The 14,585-nt window shown below is 53.8% G+C and overlaps 2 protein-coding genes across 2 annotated transcripts in view; one reads left to right on the top strand and one right to left on the bottom strand.

Moving 5' to 3' along the window:
• Positions 1 to 3,232: 3,232 nt before the first annotated feature.
• LOC309570173 (low density lipoprotein receptor adapter protein 1-like) lies at positions 3,233 to 7,722 on the bottom strand (the record flags this gene model as incomplete). Its single annotated transcript, XM_082276802.1, has 6 exons — positions 3,233 to 3,393; positions 3,816 to 3,888; positions 4,269 to 4,383; positions 5,297 to 5,409; positions 5,922 to 6,064; positions 7,638 to 7,722. 6 exons carry the CDS (start codon positions 7,720 to 7,722, stop codon positions 3,233 to 3,235), a joined length of 690 nt encoding a protein of 229 aa, XP_082132928.1.
• Positions 7,723 to 7,866: 144 nt separating this feature from the next.
• Positions 7,867 to 14,585, top strand: part of IFT172 (intraflagellar transport 172) — a 38,228-nt gene continuing 31,509 nt past the window's right edge. The window contains exons 1-7 of the mRNA XM_082276811.1: positions 7,867 to 7,962; positions 8,204 to 8,347; positions 8,460 to 8,572; positions 9,067 to 9,106; positions 12,170 to 12,235; positions 12,613 to 12,692; positions 13,865 to 13,952. Of these exons, the coding sequence (XP_082132937.1) occupies positions 7,924 to 7,962; positions 8,204 to 8,347; positions 8,460 to 8,572; positions 9,067 to 9,106; positions 12,170 to 12,235; positions 12,613 to 12,692; positions 13,865 to 13,952 (570 nt within the window). The 5' untranslated portion in view covers positions 7,867 to 7,923. The remainder of the gene's footprint in view (positions 7,963 to 8,203; positions 8,348 to 8,459; positions 8,573 to 9,066; positions 9,107 to 12,169; positions 12,236 to 12,612; positions 12,693 to 13,864; positions 13,953 to 14,585) is intronic.

Here is a 14,585-nt window from a genome sequence, read left to right as displayed (position 1 = left end):
CTGCTACCCCAGCTGCAGCCAGCAATTGGTGCTCAGCTAGGTTGTCAGTGCCACCAGCTTGAGAAGGGCAGCTGTGCGGAGATGGGACAGGAACCCAGTAGTGAGGGCCTCGAACACAGCTGCAAGCTGTCAGCTGCCAGAGAAACCAGACGTCCTGGTGGCTGCAGCCTCCCCTGCCCCATCTGGGGAAAGAAACCAAGTGCGTGGCTTGCCTCTGTAGAGCACAGCTGGGTGCAGCAGGGTACAGACACTTCAGAGCAGCTGGCACACAAGGGCTTGTGTCTGCCCTGGCCTCAGCATGGTCAGCGTCAGCTCCTGTCAGTACAGGTGACATTCACAGGTGCTCAAGACACCAGCACAGCACAGCAAAGCCTAAACCTGCTCCTCCCAAGTCACAAAGGCACCCTGAGCCCTGGCAGCCCTCAGCACAGGAGGAACAGCTCCCTCAGGGCTTGCAGTCAAGGAAAATGTGGGAGTTCCAGGCTCCATGAGCTTGGGGCACAGCAACCCTCACCACAGGCGATGCAGCAGACACAGCACCCTGCATGCTTATGCATGGTGCCCACCCAGCACTCAAACCCAAATGACAACAGTAAAAAACTCAGTTTATTTCTCTATAAAGGCAGAGCTTTCCTTTAAAAACCAGGTTGTTTCACTCGAGAGACGGTATGGGGCTGAACTGCAGGGGCAAGGCCTTCATCACACCAAGAGCTATTGCTCCCTGAGGGTGTACACTGCCTGCATCAGGCAGGCTCAGAGCACACAGGGTGGTCCTGCGTGGCCCAGGAGTGAGCAGAGTGAGGAGCATGGGTCTCCCAGCCGAAGCTGGGAGCAGCTGCAGCTCGAGGCAGGTTCATGCAGGTGGCACAGGACAAGGAGCAGGTGTTGCAGCCTGTGCACTCTATGGCAGCAGTGCCAGCAGCCCCCGTGCCAGGAGGGCAGTGCCAGGGCAGGGGTGGGCACTGGCTGGCCCAGGTGCAGGCACAGGGTGAATCCTGAGTGGCTGGTCCGTTGTTGCAGAGATTTGGCTTAGCCCAGGGGAGTCTTGGGGCCAGCAGTCCTGGGACCAGTGCTTGGGGAGTTTCCAACCCCTCCCAGCACCTTCCAGCTGTCCGGGGGCGGCCCCAGGCGGTAGCACAGTAGCTGTGCTGTAGGAGAGCTCAACTGGGGCATAAGAGCTGTTAATTCTGAAAGGTGAGAGAAAGGAAGACATGGACCATAAGGCATATGGCTGGGAGCCCAGCACAGCCTGCGAGGGGAAGCAGACGTTCCCAGGTGAGCATCAGCCCCCCTTGCCTTACAGAGGACATGTGGGGGGATGAGCCAATGCAGCACTGAAGGAACTTACCTGCTGGGCTGTGGGCTCCCCTCCCCAGCTCTTCCATGCTGCTTTGGAAGAGAACACAGCATCCATCATACCCCAAGCATGGCCTTCTGAGAGACATGGCATGCTCGTGACCCTGATGAGGCAGGAATGGTGCTGCAGCACCAGGCACTAGGAGTGCAGAAGGCCCTAAGCCCCATTTCTACCGAACTCCCTCCCAAGGCCAGCCTGTCCCAAGATTGCAAAGCCGTATCTCCTTCCCATCAGGAGCCCCATGTCCAAAGGGGTGGTGCTTCATTGGGCTACACATACAGCTCCAGTCTGTGCATGCACTGGTTCCCGGGCAACACCAGCTCAGCCCAAGCTCAGACCTGCCAGACCCCAGCTGGGTGCCCGCTGCCACATATATGGAGAACAGCCATGATGGAATGGGCCTCTCAGGCCCACCACCAGCACTTCTGTAGACCTGCAGGTTAATCCTCTGCTGCTGGACTGTTCATCAGCTCCTCAGCATAGGACACACATCATCAAGCTCAGCCCACAACCCCAGTCCATCCAGAAGTCAGCATTACCAGGCCTCCATTCTGGTCCAGCCCCCAGGGAAATCAGTGGGAGAAGAGGGACAACTCCTGAGTCCCATTTGGGAGGCATGTCTGGACAGGCTGGCCTCAGCAAAGACTGGCAGAAACAGAGTAAGAAACATCTCTGGATGCATCCTGGGGGTCAGCATCTGTCCCCCACATCTCTGCTGCAAAAGCTGGACTGCATGGTCTGTCCCTCCACCACTCAACCCTCTGTTCACTTGAGCTTTCAGCTGATAGTGGATGAGAAAGAGCAGGAAGCTTCCCCCTTGGTTCCATGCAGCTCTCCTCCATGGTCCCATCATGCCCATGGCCCCAGAAGCTCCCCTTGCATGGGGCACAGAGAAGGAAACAAGACAGGATTCACCAGAGAGATCCCTGAACACAAACAGCAGCTCACCACCTACCCAGATAAGGTTTCACTGACATTATCATCTTCCTCCTCCTCCTCCTCCTCCTCCTCCTGGCAAGCAAACAAAAACCCACCATGACATCTCACTGCATGGGCAGGCTTCTGCCAGGAATGAGGCTGGGCTGCTCAGAACCCATCTGGCCCCTTCACAAGACAGTCACTCCCCAGGCACAGTACAAAGGCTTCCCACAGGCAGTGGGGGAAAGACTGGAGTGCTGGGCTGCCAGAACCCTCTAGGCTTGGGCACACAAGGACAGACAGGCCATAGCCTGTCCCACATCCCCTCCAGGAGTGAAGCCCCAAACACAAGCTGTGAGCGTGGACAGAGCTGCTGACACAGTGCACCTCTGCCCAGGGACAGTGGTGGGTGTGCACACCCTGCAGCTGGAGGGGCAGACAGAGACTACTGGGAGCAGGCTGCACGCAGGTACAACCCAAGCACTGCCAGGCTGGACTCACACTGGAAGCATGAGGCCAAGGACCAACCATCCAGAAGCTCCCAGGCAGGGATACAGTGAGACCAGCATGACAATGCTCCAATTGCTGTGGCCATGCAGGAGGTGCAGTGCAGATGGGCTGGGCTAAGCCTTAGCCCAGGCTGGCAGGATGATGATCCAAGGGTCCTCTCCTTCAGAGGCAGCTCTCACCCCAGCCATGAAACCAGGTGTGCAGCCCAGGTCCTAGGACCCTGTGTGACAGAGCCAGCAGAGCAGGGCTGAGGCTGCAGCAGTGCTAGGCCTGACAGCAGAGCTCCAGGAGTACAGACACTAAGGAACTGCACCTGCTGTGTGAGCCACACAGTATAGTGCACCTCCTCACATCAGGCTGCCATGTGCGATGGGGACTGTGCAGGTATCAACAGGGTTCTGAGAGGGCAGGAGCAGGGAGCTGCAGAAGGGTCACTCTGTCCCTGGCCTAACTCCAGACAGCCCTGGGCATGGACCTGACTTGCACATACTGTACCCCAAACTGGTGTCTGAAGGGAGCGCTCCCTGGGGGGGCTGGCTCACGGGGTCTGCCGGGCTCACTGCTCTCCAAGACACATGAAGGGTGAAGGGGCTGATCCTGCCTAGAGCCTGGGACAGGGCAAAAGCAGCAGTTAGTGCCTGCAACCTGCAGAAAGCCCAGCTGGGGATGTACAGGCAGGACTGTGGGTGAGGAACAGGGAATCCCTGCCGTGCTGGCGGAAGGGTGCAAAGAAGGGTGAGGGGTCACTGCTCAGGGCAGGTACCACCAGGCCCTGAGCTGGGCTACAGCTCAGCAATGCACAGCAGTTCAGCACAGAGAGCAGGTACACCTCCCACCCCAACCCACCCCAGCCAGAGATGGGGGAGTGGCAGAGAACACAACCACAAGGACAACACTCTCCCTGCCTGGTGTGTAACACCAGCCAGGCAGCAAGCCATCTCCCCTTCCACACAGCCCAGGATAGGGTCCCACACCAGAGACACTGATCCCAGGGCTATGCAGAAGGACACATCTGAGAAATTCCTCTTACCTGCATGTGTTGCTTCCCAGAGATCCAGCGCCATCTGAAAGGCCTGGGCCACAGTCAGAGTCACAGCCTGGGCCTGTGTACATGAAAGAGAGGGAATGTCTGCTTCCATCTGGGCCCTCAATCCAGGATAACCTCAGTGCCTTGAAATCTGAGACCCCCAGCATCCCTTGCTGCCTGTCCCTGCAGAACACACAGATGGAAGGCCAGAGCTCAGTTCTGTGTCTGTCTGCCCCTGGGGGCCAGCCACCCCCAAGAGCAGACCCTCAGGAGCTGGGACAGGAAATCCCCCTTTGCTTACTCCCTGTCTCTGCAGCACATGAGCACACCCACTCCCTGGCTCCTAATCCAGCTGAGGTTTGCAGAGGTAATGGCCCCTCTCACTGAAGGGAAAGAAAGCAGGTCCTTGCTCCCACCCATACCTCATGGAGCCAAGAGCAGAAGGCAAGTGCTTACAATCTTCTTCTTGGGTGAGAGGAAGGCATGGCACTCCAGTGCCCCGCTCTCCTGGCTCTGGGCAACATAAGCAAAGACTTTGTTCTGCAGCTTGTCTGTTGTACAGTAGGAGATCCTGTGGGCAGAAAGGAGCCATCAGGACAATCCGGGACCCTGGCACTGGACTTCTGCTGCACTCCCAGCACATCAGCAAGCACTGATGACAACCTGAGGCTTTCACCTGCCCAAGCTGACCACGCAGCCCAAACCCCCAACAAGGGCCAGAGGCTGCCTGGCACCTGCAGCAGGTAAGAGATCACTGCATCCACAGGCACTCCCTCCTGCGCCGTCCCAGTGTACCTTGTAGTTTTCTGACGGCAAGCTCAACCCAGTGTGTGAACTCAAGCATTGGGACAAGAGGAGCACAGAAGGGTAGGTGATTGCCTCCAAGGACACAGCTGGAGGCCAGGCAGAGGGATGTTCTGACCTGGCACATCAGCTCTGGCGCTGAGACCTACATTTTGCAGCAAATGTCTCTGCTTCCCATCTAGCCACCAGACTTACTGCCCTCACACCCAGCACCCACAGACACCCAACCCAGCCAAAGGACAAGTGGCAGCAGAAGAAATCAACATCAGCTCTCACAGCAACTGCCTTTAGCCCACCCATGCAAGCTGCAGTTTCTGGCAGCCTACAGCCAGATGGGTGGTCCCATGGCAGTGGAGGCAGACATGCAGTCCTGTTCTAACTGTGGGGCTTTCCAATCACGAGCCTCAAAATCCTGCTGAATGCCAGAAGAGACAAGCAGGGCAAAAGGAGATGATGGATGGGCTGATGAACTCAAGGCCACCCAGGACCCTGCCTACACTCAGCCTCAGACAGTGTTGGGGGCACAGCACAGGGAGGGTACAGGCCTCAGGGAGCCAAGGAAAGACCTAAGTTTGAAGGTACTGCTGACAGAAGGCCCAGCCCTCCTTGGCTACTCAAATTCCCATCAGTCTTCAGCTGACTGCTGGGGAACACCCAGCCCACACCCATGACATGCCCACCTGTAGATGGAGATGTTCTCCACCATCTCTTTAGTGTCTGCATCCTGCAGCGAGATGCCCCTCGGAGACACCGTCAGAATCACCTTCTGAAACTTGCGAGCTCCGACCCGTGCCTGGCAGTAGAAAGACACCAGCAATTTCTGCAAACCTGGCAAGGGTCTTCACTTCACCCCCGTGCTGGAAGGAGCCCCGCAGACTCTGTACAGTATCACTCACTTGGATACTTGCTGCAAAGACTCCTGCTGTAGGGATAGGACAGCAGAGTCTGGCAATCAGGCATGCCCTGCACAGAACACTCTTCAAATCTGTTCACACTACTGCCACACACACAGGAAGGGATAGACCCCACCTCCCACAGTACTCCACCCTCCTCTCTGTGCTGTAGCAGGCACAGCTCCACTCCCAGATAGGTTCAGGTGTGGGAGTGGGTGGCTGGGGCTGTCCTGCAGGAAGGCAGCTTCCCCACATCACACAGGCAGACACCAGTAGCCTCCTGCATGCCACCTTCCTCTTGGGAAGGGCACAGTCCCTCACTAGGAGCTCAGGGCTAGGACACAGACACCTCCCAGAGTCCAGGGGCTGGACTCTGACCTCAGCACACCAGGGCCCCAGGACTGGGTCTCACCGTGGCCACGATCCTGCGGATGGCGGCAGCAGCCATGTCTTCTCCTTTTGGTTTTTCTACCAGCGTCATGCCCAGATACTTGAGGGTGAAGCACATCCCCTCAAGCAGAGGCTCCTGCATATCGCCCCAGCTCTCAGGAAGCTCTGCGAAGACAAAAGCCCTTACAAGCCATGTGCCAGCAGCCCCACAGCTAGTTCCAGCAGAGCCACCCCACGCGTGGCTCACAGCAGCAGTGTTGCTCCTTGCCCCCAGCAGGACACTCTCCTGGCTCTGTGACACTAAGAGGAACAGAAGGAGTGGGCAGTTCACCCTTGAAGCTTTAGTCCTCTAGCCCTGGAAGTCCAGGCTCTGTCAGCACAGACAGCTCCTGCATATCTGCACAGGGCTGAGGATGCTGTAGCCCTCATTGCTATCTGCAAAAATCTTGCATTCCTGGGTCTCATCTGTTTCAGTCTCTGTGGTGCATTCATCTCAGCCACCTGAGCTGCTGGCACACTCGAAGAGCAGCAGCACTTACTGCCATGCTCAGATCAAAATCCCCAGATTGTCCCAGTGTAAGCAGAGCCAAACACCTTGGCATCTCACTTGCAGCAGCAGGCTGCCAGGGCAGGGGCAGCTTAGTCAGCACTTGTGATCCAAGCTGGGGTGACTGGGAAGCAACTGCACCACAGAGATGCTAAAGAGATGGGAATTGCCAAGGTATGTACTGTTCATGCTAAGCTAATACTTTCCAGGGTTATTTTCACCTCTTCCCTGGGATTTGCTCCCTGAGCATTACTGGCACACTTGCAGAAGGGTCCAACTCATAATTGGAATAATCTGAACCCACAGGGAAATCAGGAGCCTTTATTTGCACAGTGTACTCTTGCACAAGTGACAACTATCAGGGAGCCTGCGTGGTGCCATGCAGGCACCAGTGACCTCCACCCCGGGCAGAAGAACCCTGTGTCACTCCAAGCTCTGAGGACAGTCCGTGTATACCAGGGCTGCCAGGGCAAGTGCTGCTGCTCCAGCAAAGCCTTGGGCAGCCAACTGAGAACAGCCAGACATGGCCCTCCTGTGCCACAGGGTGCCTGCGGGGTCATGGAATCATGGAGCGGTTTGGGTGGGAAAAGACCTTAAGGCTCATCCAGTTCCACTCCCCTTCCACAGGCAGGGACACCTTCCACTAGACCAGGTTGCCCCAAGCCCCGTCCAGCCTAGTCTTGAACACTTCCAGGAATTGTGTCCTTGGGTCGGTCTCGGATCCTGCCGTGCCGCAGATAGCACGGGCTGGCCTGGCACACTCGCAGAGGACCAGGCGCGGCGGCCCGAGGGGCCCGAGGAGGCCGGGGAGGTGCCCGGTGCAGTCCAGCGTGTTCCAGCGCCTGGCGCAGCCGGCCGGGCCCGTCAGCCCACTGGCGCGGGCGGCCTCGATTCACATGTGGGGCAAGAGGCGACAGCCCGGGGAGCGGGGCAGGGAGGGCCCGGCGAGCGGCTGCAGCACTACCGTGCCCCGCGGCCGGCAGTGCCCCGGCTCCCTCGGCGCGCCCCCCGACCCCCTCGCCTCCTCTAGCTCGGCTACCCCTACGGCCGCTCCCGCCCCCTCAGTCCTCCAGGCCCCTCGGACTGCCCTGCAGCAGGCAGCGGCCGCACTCCGAGCCCGACTGCGCCGAGCTAACGGCTCCCCGCCCGGAGCGATGCCCGGCCCCGACCCCCGCCCCCGTCCGCACTCACTGCGCCGCCGGCGGAGACCCAGGCCGTGCCGGGCGAGGCGCGGGCTCCGCAGCACGGCGCGCCCCGCGGCACGCAGCGCCTCCATAGCGCAACCGGGATCGAGCCGAGCCGATCCCTGCTGGTGTGGCGGGGGGGGGGCCGGTCCCCGCGGGCTCGACGCACTCGCGTCAGCGCGGCGGAGGCGACGGGGTTGCCGCGGCAACGGGGGCGGGGCGAGGCGGGCCCCGTGGCGGAGGCGGCGGCGGAGCGGGCCCGTGGGACCGTCCCGGCCCAGGTGTAGGGCGCGATGCAGCTACGGCACGTGCGGACCCTGCTGGCCCCGCAGGTCGGGCCGGGCGGGGCCGGGCTTGGGGGGGATCAGGCCGCGGGGGTGCGGGCCGGGCCGGGCCGGGCCAGGCCGGGTTGGGGGGAGCGGCCCTGACCGGTCTGGGGGGCGTAGCGGCGATGCTGAGGCTGTCGTGTGACTGCTGAGCTGTGTGTGCCCAGCTGCTGAGGAGTGCGTGCCCGCTGAGATGCATGTGCCCGCTGGGGCTGTTGTGTACCCGCTAAGCTGTGCGTGCCCACAGGACGGGACGGCGCGGGTGACCTGCATGGCCTGGTCCACCAGCAGTGCCCGGTTTGCCGTGTGCACCGCGGACCGCGTGGTGCTGCTCTACGACGAGCAGGGCGAGCGACGTGACAAGTTCTCCACCAAACCGGCAGACGCCAAGGTGAGTGGAGCCGGGCCGGGGCCGGGGCCGGGGCCGGGGCCGGGGCCGGGGCACGGGCCGGGCAGCACTGGGGCAGCCGACCTTCCCGCGGTCACACCGACCCTCTCTGCAGTACGGCAGGAAGAGCTACGTGGTCAAAGGCATGGCCTTCTCCCCGGACTCCACCAAACTGGCCATCGGGCAGACGGACAACATTGTCTACGTGTACAGGATTGGCGAGGAGTGGTGAGTCTGCGGTGGGGTCCAATACGCACCATTCCGCCCTGCCACGGGGTCCCTTAGCCTGATCCTCGCCCTGGCACACATTGCAGCGCCCGTCACCTGACCCGCAGGGAGTCACACAGGTGTCCATGGGGAGCAGCAGGTGAGGTTTCCTCGGCAGGGCCCTTGTGGAGCCCTGGCTGTGCATGCAGCTAGCTGGAGCCTGTGTTGCCATCGTGTGTCACAGCTGTGGAGCCATGGCACACAGCTGCCCCACTGCATCCTCATTTGCTGGCAGGAATAGTGCTAACAGCACTCAGAAAGGCAGTTCACCAGAATTTTGGAAGCTCAGAAGCTGGGGTCTTTCTGATTTTTTGCCTAAAGTTATGATAGACAAGCAGCATTGCAAAACTTCATGGGCTCTGTTTGGCAATATCAAACCAGACTGCATATAAACAGTAGGGTGACCAGAATGCACAGTGCTGCTGATAGTAATTTTTGTTCATGTTTTTCTGCAGGGGTGACAAGAAGGTGATATGCAACAAGTTCATCCAAACGGTGAGACCCAGACTTCTGTTTGACTCCATTTTCTCTGGCATATGTAAGAAAAGAAAATGAGAGGTCTCTCTGCTCATACACACAGGTGTACTTGGCCAAACTGTACTTAACCTTTAAAGATCCTAAGAGAATCTCTAAATTCTGAGGCACATATTGCTCATCAACCTTCAGAGGTGTCCTAATGCCTGGGTACAACACAGTAAATTGTTGAACGATCAGTGCAATCAGTTACAAAACTTTGGGGACTACTTCAGGCATCAGTGGACAGACTGTTTTAAGGGAGTTGAAAGGGAAAAGTAGGAGACACTCAGAGCCCAACTATTTTTCACAGGTTGGCAACTCTAAACTCCAAGATGCCTTATTAAACAAAATGTAAAGTGTGCAGAATTCAAACTGTGCAATTTACACATGCTCAATTGCCTCAGGTTTGTAATTTCAGTCAGGTGTGCTCCTTGGCCACCATTGTGTTCTGCTGCTCTGGCTCTGCCTGCCTGTGTCAGAGAACAATATCCCCAGTAGGCGTTTGCCAAGGGTTGCCCCGCGATCTGTCTGGAAAAGGCAAAGGTGTTATGAATTCCTTGCACAGAAAGCCATCAGAGTGAGAAAATACAGTGCACTGACTACTTCTACCTTCAGAGGCAAAGCTCCAGCAGCTGCTCAAGGCTTTCCAGGCAAGTGCCATCACACCAGGACCCCCATATTCTCTGTGTCACTGAGAAAGTTCTCTGCAGCATAGGAGGACTCATCCTCCATGGCCAAATCCCCAGAAGACATAGACAGAGTTGCTTCTGATGGAGTTGCTGGAGTCTCTGTGCCCGGCTTTCTCAAGCTGCCTCTCAGGTGAAGGGCAGCCTCAGCCTCTGGGTTGAAAGCTTACATCTCAGAGTTGGGTCATAGCCTACAACTGTGGCTGCTCTGACTGCTCCGAGGAGCCCAGGGAATTCTGTGTCTCTGGCAACAGGAAAGCTGCTGGTCAGCCTCTGTTTCTCTATGGTTGAGCTACTGCACTGAGTGGTCATGAGAATAGAGTGTCATGAGGAAAAGAGAGTAACAGGGGCTTGGGTGTCCATTTGTCCGTTTCCTGAACAGGGTGGCTATCCCAGGTATGGGCACCTTTAGCCTCCCTGGAGAGCTCTTTCCTTGTGTACTGCTTGCTGCTGGCCCCTCCAGCTGTCAGCCCACTGGGGGCCTGCTCACCTCTCACAAGCTCAGATGCTGTGCATGGCACATGTACAGGTTTTTGTATTTTTAATGTAGAAATTCAGTCATTTTTTTCTCTCATTCTCCTATTTCCCCATGCCTTTTCTGCCATTTGTAACACAATAAATCCTTTCTTTTTTCTGGTGCTATATGTCTGGGGTTTTACCACCATGTCTGGCTTTCTCCTGTAACTAAATACTGTTATTTACAAATTTTTGATATGTTCAGTCAATATGAGAGATCATTTATTGAGCGCTTTCCCTCTCCTGCCACTGGGCACTCTTACAGTGATCACAGTGTGTGATCACACTGGCAAGCCAAACCTCCTGCTCGAGAGCCAGGAAGCAATGAGCACATCACCACTGTGTAAGGCTTGTTCCCAAGATTTTGTTGTGTTAGACTGGAAAACAAGACTCTGTCAGATAATGAGGGAAATACACAAATTCCTGGGAAACAGGGGTAATGAAAATGGGTCTTGGTCATTGGTTGGACATTTTAATTATGAACAGTTTGGTCACCTTGGGGCGTTTTGTTGCCTGATTGTAGCTAAGTTTGCTGATATGGATGATCAGAGCAGGGATGGAAGATGAGATGAATAAATGAGGGTGTATATGTATCTTAAGCAGTCCCAGATGCTTAAAATGGGACAGAGAGCCAGTGAGGCTGGTGCTGGTGGCACGGTGCCAAACACCAGCCATCTTACGGACTAGAGTTCTGCAGGGTAGATGTGAAGGGCTTTCATAAACTTTCTTGCCCCTCTGTTACAATTGAGTTTTGTAGTCAGCTTTATTCATCCTTGTCAGGAAAATTAATCCACAAACACCAGAGGTTTATGTCCAAAAAGGAGGCAGAGGAGTCCTGTTACTTTATTCGAATAAAGGGAGAGGCCATGGGTCATTCCCCTGGGGTCTCAAATTTTTGGAGGACGAAGCCTCCTATTTATCCTAATTTTCCGGCCGCATTTCCCTCTCTCTTTCCCCATTGGCTGAGGTAGTTGAGGGGTACAGACTTCCTGAAACCTAAGACTCCCTTCTAACATATACCTTCCCCCCCCCCCCCCTTTTTTAATTCCTATAGAGTTTATGGTTCTTCCCATTGTTTCTTTCATCTCTCGGTATCCAATTTCATTTATCAGCAGACCTACAGACCTTTGTGAAGACAAATCTCTTTCATTCCATTCATCAATCAGTGGAATCCTTCCCATTGTTTCTTCTATCTCTCAGTGCTAGTTGTATCTCAGTGCTACCTGTAGCAGGCCCACCACTTGTTTGTGAAGACAAGTCCCCCATTCCTTTCATCCTGACCCCACCTAAGATATGGTTTGGATTTAATGAGCCTGTTTCTACCTGACCTACTTGGTAGCATCTAATAACCATTTTATGAATAATAACTCAGCACTGAAAAAAAAAAGGCTATTTCTTATTCATCAAATGAAGATCCAACAGACAACTATTCTCATAGCTATTACAGAAGTTGGCACAGTCAAATTATTTTTTATATTTTATACTTGTTGCAAAAAACCTTTTAAAACAGCCATGATTGTATACATTCACCAATAGTATGTGGCAAGCCAAGCACCTGCTCAGTAAGTAATACTTTCAAAAGAGCTCTAAACTAAACACATCCGTATAACTTTGTTGCCCTCCCGTAGTCCTCCTGAGCTCAATTACTTTGCCCCAGCTCTAGTTTAAGCTTCAGCATGGAGTAAGTCTTGTCCAGTATCTTCAGCTGCTGTAAGGCCTGTCCAAATGCCTCATCTCTCCTGCCTGAGTGGTGTCTGTTCCTGAACTATTTTATGTGGCAAAGAGCAGGAAGCTGAGTAGGATGGAGCTCTTACCTCTCTTTTTACCTCTTCCTTTGCAGAGTGCTGTGACCTGTTTATTGTGGCCAGCAGAGAATGTCATTGTCTTTGGTCTTGCTGAAGGAAAGGTAGAGAAACTTGTTATTTGCATGACTTTTTTTCCCTTGCTGGGTGTGCCAGGTCTGCAAGTAGCTGGGCTGTGGGGTAAGAGCCATCACTGGGTGCCACAGTAATAGCAACAGAGCGATTACACCATGGATTTGAATTTCCCAACTGGTTCCCAGTTAGTCCCAGGAGGTTCTACTAGATCATTTGGCTCTTTCTTCAAGCCTTTTTTGAAGTGTGAAAATGTGACTCCAACTTTTCCACTTTAGAACCTACTGGAAGGCAATGAGCTTCCTGTGATTTCTTTCACTAGTCACAAACTGGGAAACCTCTGGGAATGTTACTTACAGTGGGGGAGATCCACAGACAAAAGCAACATTGATAATTTTCTCTTTCTCAGGTTCGTTTAGCAAATACAAAGAACAACAAGTCTTCCACCATTTATGGGACAGATTCCTATGTGGTCTCACTAACTTCCAAGTGAGTATGGCATTGCTTTGGCCTGCCCTGCTTTGGCTCAGTCTCTCACCTGCTGCTGGCTTGGCATAACTGGGACCAGTGTGGGAGGTTGACAGTGTCCTTGCTTTCAGTTACTTGTCAAGATAATAACATACTGTGCTCTCCGGAAGGAATTCCTTCCTAAAATCTGGTACCTGGCTGTGCCACACTGGCAGGCTGGTTGTTCCTCAAACAGTTGAGGATGAAAGTCTCCGTGAGCTTACTTATATACCTTGATGTATTTGAATCTGTGATTTTATAAGGATTACATTTGTCAGCTTCATCTAGCTAATAACTAACATTAATCATGGCTAAGGGCTAAAAAAAGTAAGAACATTCTGCCAGATAAAACTCCCGACAAGGCTATAATTAGGAAAATAACCATAAAGTGCAATTTAAAATTATTTTAATTAATAAGATTTCATTTTAACTACTTTAGTATTCTTTATCCAAAAAAAAATTAAGATATGTCATGGTCCTAGGAGTGGAATTTTCACTAAATGCTGTCATTCTGGTGACAGATACATGATTGCTGGATTGCTATAGTGTCCATAGAATTTGTATTCTGTTCTTGCATCTTCTAACCTTCATTAGAAAGTGTTTTTCTGGGTACATGATCTTTGGCCTGTTTCTTCTTCCTTGCTCTCTTCTCCGCGCTTGTGTCCAGAAGTACAAGACATCAATGCTATAAACAATGGACTTAGGCCTGGAGTGTTTGCCCAGATGTTTTTTGTCTACATTATGTTTCTTTTAGGGATTCCCAGTATCATAATATCCAGCCTCACTTCTGGAACAGTTCCAGTGCAAGAGCTGTTTGATACACCTTGCTGGAAGCACTTGTGCGCAGAGTCATTATTCCACTGAAGGTCACTTAGCTTCTCCAGGTTTCTAGTAATAAAGAAAGTTGTTTATTGTGATTTTACATGGTGAAGATACTTAAATGGTCACTCTCCTTTCCACTCTCAGTTCTTATGTCTGCTTTATTTTACAGACACTGGTGCAGGTATTTGATATTTGTCTTGTCTTTGGAGAAGGTTCCTTTCATGAGGAACATCAATGATGACCCTGGGAATGGCTGCTCTGGGCAGGGATATGAATATAAAGGTTCAAGTCCTACTGCAACATTGCATTATCCTGTCTGTGTTTTTCTCTAGTGTGTCGGGGAAGGGAATCCTGTCTGGCCATGCAGATGGAACCATAGTGCGCTTCTTCTTTGATGATGAGGGCTCAGGTGAATCACAGGTATCAAAGATCCTTTTTCAGTGAGCAAAATTCCTGTTTGCACAGCCTGTGTCCCAGCTCAAGAGCTCAGGAAAGGGATCAGGCTGTGGAGGGAGTGCAAGGCTGGAGAGAAGCTGCAGGCTGTGCTTGCTAGCAAAGGTTTTGGGAAGCATTGGTGGAGGCAGAACAGTGACTAGATGCTTTGGAATACACTAAGGGCAGTGGTAAGGGGGGAATTAATGTTTTTGCGTATGAGGCATAAGGCTGTTCAGGTGTCTGGAAAGATCTGATGTTTCAGTGTTCAGGAGAATGATGCTCGAAGAGGTAGGGTTCCATGGAATGGCTACTGTTGTCTCCACACTAAGCAGTGTGTAGTTACCACAGTTAATGTTGAATCTCGGCTCACATTTTGCCCTTGGACACCCAGCATTTCTCCTGAGCCTCCTGCTCCTCTGTGCCAGGAGTCTCTCTGTGCTTCAGGCTGTGGTGAAGGGGATGCTGTTCTCAGATATTTTTCTTCAGCTGAAGCAGTTTGAGCATGGCTGCTCTCTGCCGTGATATCTTGAAGGTCCATCTATACTCTGCTGTGTTGGAAGCTCAGTCCCAGTCTAGTTAATGGTATCAGTCTTCTTACTGGCATCAGTATTCTTCTCT

Source organism: Coloeus monedula, assembly GCF_965178545.1.
Source record: "Coloeus monedula genome assembly, chromosome: 2".
Lineage (NCBI taxonomy): Eukaryota > Metazoa > Chordata > Aves > Passeriformes > Corvidae > Coloeus > Coloeus monedula.
This window is presented reverse-complemented; position numbering and strand designations above follow the sequence as displayed.